Here is a 3,311-nt window from a genome sequence, read left to right as displayed (position 1 = left end):
TGGTCCAGCCAATGGCAGTCTTACTTTCATGCAGTACCTATAAGAGTTGTTCTACTTGCACATCTAGCAAACCGGATGATATAATAACAGGCAAAGTAGAATCAGGGCCTAAGAAAATGTACCTGAGGTGAGCTGGGAGTGGCTTCAGCTCCAACTTGGGTGGTTCCTCTACTGATGGCTTTGCTGGAGGTGTAGCCCTTTTTTCTAACTCAAGGGACTCGAACTGAGGTTCGCTTTCCAGAATCCTTGGCCTTCAAGTTCCATGACCCATTCAGCTAATCCTTTACTATCCATTTCTTCTAAATTTGTCAGACATGCCTCCAATAGATCTTTAGCAGTCAGGGTCACACCATCTTCTTGCAGGATCACATCCACTGCCTCCACTAGAGAGCAGTTAGCATATTCACTGGGTCTCCTCATAGATTGCTGAACATTGAATATGACTTCTTCATCATTCAATCTCATTTTTAATTCCCCAGTTTCACAATCGATCAGTGCTCTCCCAGTGGCCAAAAATGGCCTACCTAAAATAATAGGTATCTCCTCATCTACCTGACAGTCCAGAATAACAAAGTCTACAGGGAACACGAACTTCCCCACTTGTACCAACACATCATCAAGAATCCCAGTAGGCCTTTTTACCGTGCGGTCAGCCAGCTGCAGCAGCATCAAAGTCGGTCTAGCTCTACCAATGCTCAGTTTGGTGTATACATCCAGAGGCATCAAATTTATGTTGGCTCCCAAATCACATAATGTCTTTGCAAAGGCATAACTCCCAATTGTGCATGGAATAGTGAAGCTACCTGGGTCTGACATCTTTTGAGCCATCGGTTTGGTCACTACTGCGCTGCAGGTCTGCATCAGAGTTACTGTGGATAGGTCTTGAAAATCAAACTTCCGTGAAATTAGGTCTTTCATCATCTTCGCATAACCTGGCATCTCCCTCAAGGCATCCATCAAAGGAATATTCAACTGAATTTGACGCAGCATCTTCATAAATTTCTTATATTGATCTTCCTTCTTTTGTTTTACCAGTCTCTGAGGGAATGGTGCAGGTATCACCCTTTGTGCATTGTTTGTTGGCTTCTCTCTATTGGGGTTCTATGACACAAGAGGCACCACCTGTTCTGCAGTTTTTTCATTTACCTTGGCCTTACCCTTTCATCTTGACCCTGTTCAACCACCACTTTAGTCAGATTTGATAGTTCATCTACCTCTGGTGAAATTGGAGTGGCTGGCGTAGTCTTTTTGTTGTCTTGTGCAACCTCCTGCTCTTTGTCTAAATCTCTCTCATTTCGGAGACTTACTGCCATCAGCTTATTCGGGTTTTGCTCCTTGGGGTTAATATTTGTGCCCGCTGGCAATGTTCCCTGGGGCGGTTGTTTAAAGCCATAGACAACTGCCCCAACTGAGTTTCAATGTTCTTTATAGCTGAATCATGTACTGCCAACTTTTCTTGCATCTTACCATTTGTCCCAATGAGTTGCTGGAGCATCCCTCTGATCTCTACCATGTTGTTATCTTGCTGATATGTCAATTGTTGTTGGTTATGTTGTGGGTAGCACTGTTGTCTCTGGTGGTATGGCACCATTTGGCCTTGAACTTGCATGCCCCCAGGCTGAGGCATATTGGGTCTGTATTGTTGATTTGGTGCCGGTCTCCACTGTTGTCCTCCTTGTCTCTGACCCCCAAAGTTGTTAACATAATTCATATATTCCCTTACCCCTTGATTTTCACCTTCTTCGCTCCATGAACACACATAAGACTAATTAAAACAGGGTGTGCACAATCCTCCATTTGTCGTGTCAACAATATGCACCTGTTTGGTACCCATCTCATCTATCTTCTTTGTCAAAATATTCATCTGAGTCATGAGTGTGGTCATGTTGTCTGCATGCGAATTATTTGGGTCAAGAGGAACTGAATGTACTATGGGTTCCAGTGTTGTACCTCTAGTCATCCACCCCGAATTCTAGGACATCTTGTCAAGAAGGACTTTGCACTCGGTGAATGTCTTACTCAAAAATGCACCTCCAGCTAAATCATCCACATTGGCCTTTAGATTGTCGGCTAACCCTATATAGAATCTCTGGCCAAGTATCTGGTCTGGAATGCCATGGTGAGGACACGTCACCAGTATCCCTTTAAATCTTTCCCAAATTTCTTGCAAGGTCTCAGTTGGCTGCTACTTGTACTGCAATATTTCATCAATCTGCCTTGCAGTCTTGTCGGGCGGGTAGAACTTATTCAGGAACTGCTTTACTAATTCCTCCCATGTGACAATGGAATTGATTGGCAGCGAATTCAGCCAAGTTTGAGCTTCCCCAGCCACAGAGAACGGGAACAGTAATAGCTTGATAGCTTCTGGGGTCACATTTGGCTACCTTTGAGTCACACAAATTGACAGAAAGTTTTTCAAATGTTGCTGAGGGTCTTCAATGTGTGATCCGGAGAACAATCCTTTATTATGTAGCAGATGCAGCATGTTGTTGGTGATCTGGAATGTCTTCGCTTGAATTGCGGGCACAGCTATGGCAGCTGCCAGGTTGTCAGCTGTGGGTTGAGCCCAATCATAAAGTGCAGCTTCTAGCACAAAATGTGCCATCACTCTGACGTTTGGGTAAACTGGCTCATCCCTGATGTTTCCATTGACGTTCTCTACGTCACCCATGTCAATTTTAAGCTGGTGTAGTTGTTGTGATTGTTGGATCCTCTTGTTGGCACGGTTCAATGCCCTGAATATTTTCTCGGGGTCTGAAAGTCCTTCAAGCAGTTCTCCAGTCCTCGAAGAATTTCTAGGCATACACCTGAATTCCACAAGAGTTCAAACGTTAGAATTTCAATGAAAATTGTTTAACACCTTTGGAAATTGATTTGAACTAATAATTTTAACACTACTTCTAAGTTATAATAAATAACATCGTTAATTCCTCAGCAACGGCGCCAAAAATTGATAATGCCCAACTATGCCTTATAAAAAGAACTAAGCGGTCGCTGCAAATATAATCCGGTTTTAAGTCCGGAATCGAATCCTCAGGGAACTAACCTATCTATTATACTCTTCGGCAATGTTATTATCAACTCAATCAATCTCTAGATGCAAGATTTTTGATCAATAAAGATTGGGTTTTTGTTTAATTACTTCAACTACTATTAAAAACAACAATAAGCTAAAACAAAGATAATTCAATGGTAAGGAGGTCTATGGCAGTGATTTCTCCAATTGCTAGTTTAGGTCTTGACTCTTCCTCTATAATCTCGCCGTAATACTCTATGAGGATTAAGAGTTATGGGTTATCGTAATTATCTCT

At 42.5% G+C, this 3,311-nt stretch overlaps 1 protein-coding gene across 1 annotated transcript; it reads right to left on the bottom strand.

Moving 5' to 3' along the window:
• Window positions 1-204: 204 nt before the first annotated feature.
• On the bottom strand, window positions 205-1,513 carry LOC138890281 (uncharacterized). Its single transcript, XM_070173657.1, has 3 exons — window positions 1,468-1,513; window positions 1,158-1,408; window positions 205-1,101 (listed from the first exon to the last, which is right to left on the bottom strand). The coding sequence occupies exons 1-3, from the start codon at window positions 1,511-1,513 to the stop codon at window positions 205-207; spliced, it is 1,194 nt and encodes a 397-aa protein (XP_070029758.1).
• Window positions 1,514-3,311: the final 1,798 nt, after the last annotated feature.

This window comes from Nicotiana sylvestris, chromosome 1, assembly GCF_000393655.2.
Source record: "Nicotiana sylvestris chromosome 1, ASM39365v2, whole genome shotgun sequence".
In the NCBI taxonomy this organism is placed as follows: Eukaryota; Viridiplantae; Streptophyta; class Magnoliopsida; order Solanales; family Solanaceae; genus Nicotiana; species Nicotiana sylvestris.
The sequence above is the reverse complement of the archived record's forward strand: the minus strand, read 5'-3'. Positions and strand labels throughout refer to the sequence as shown.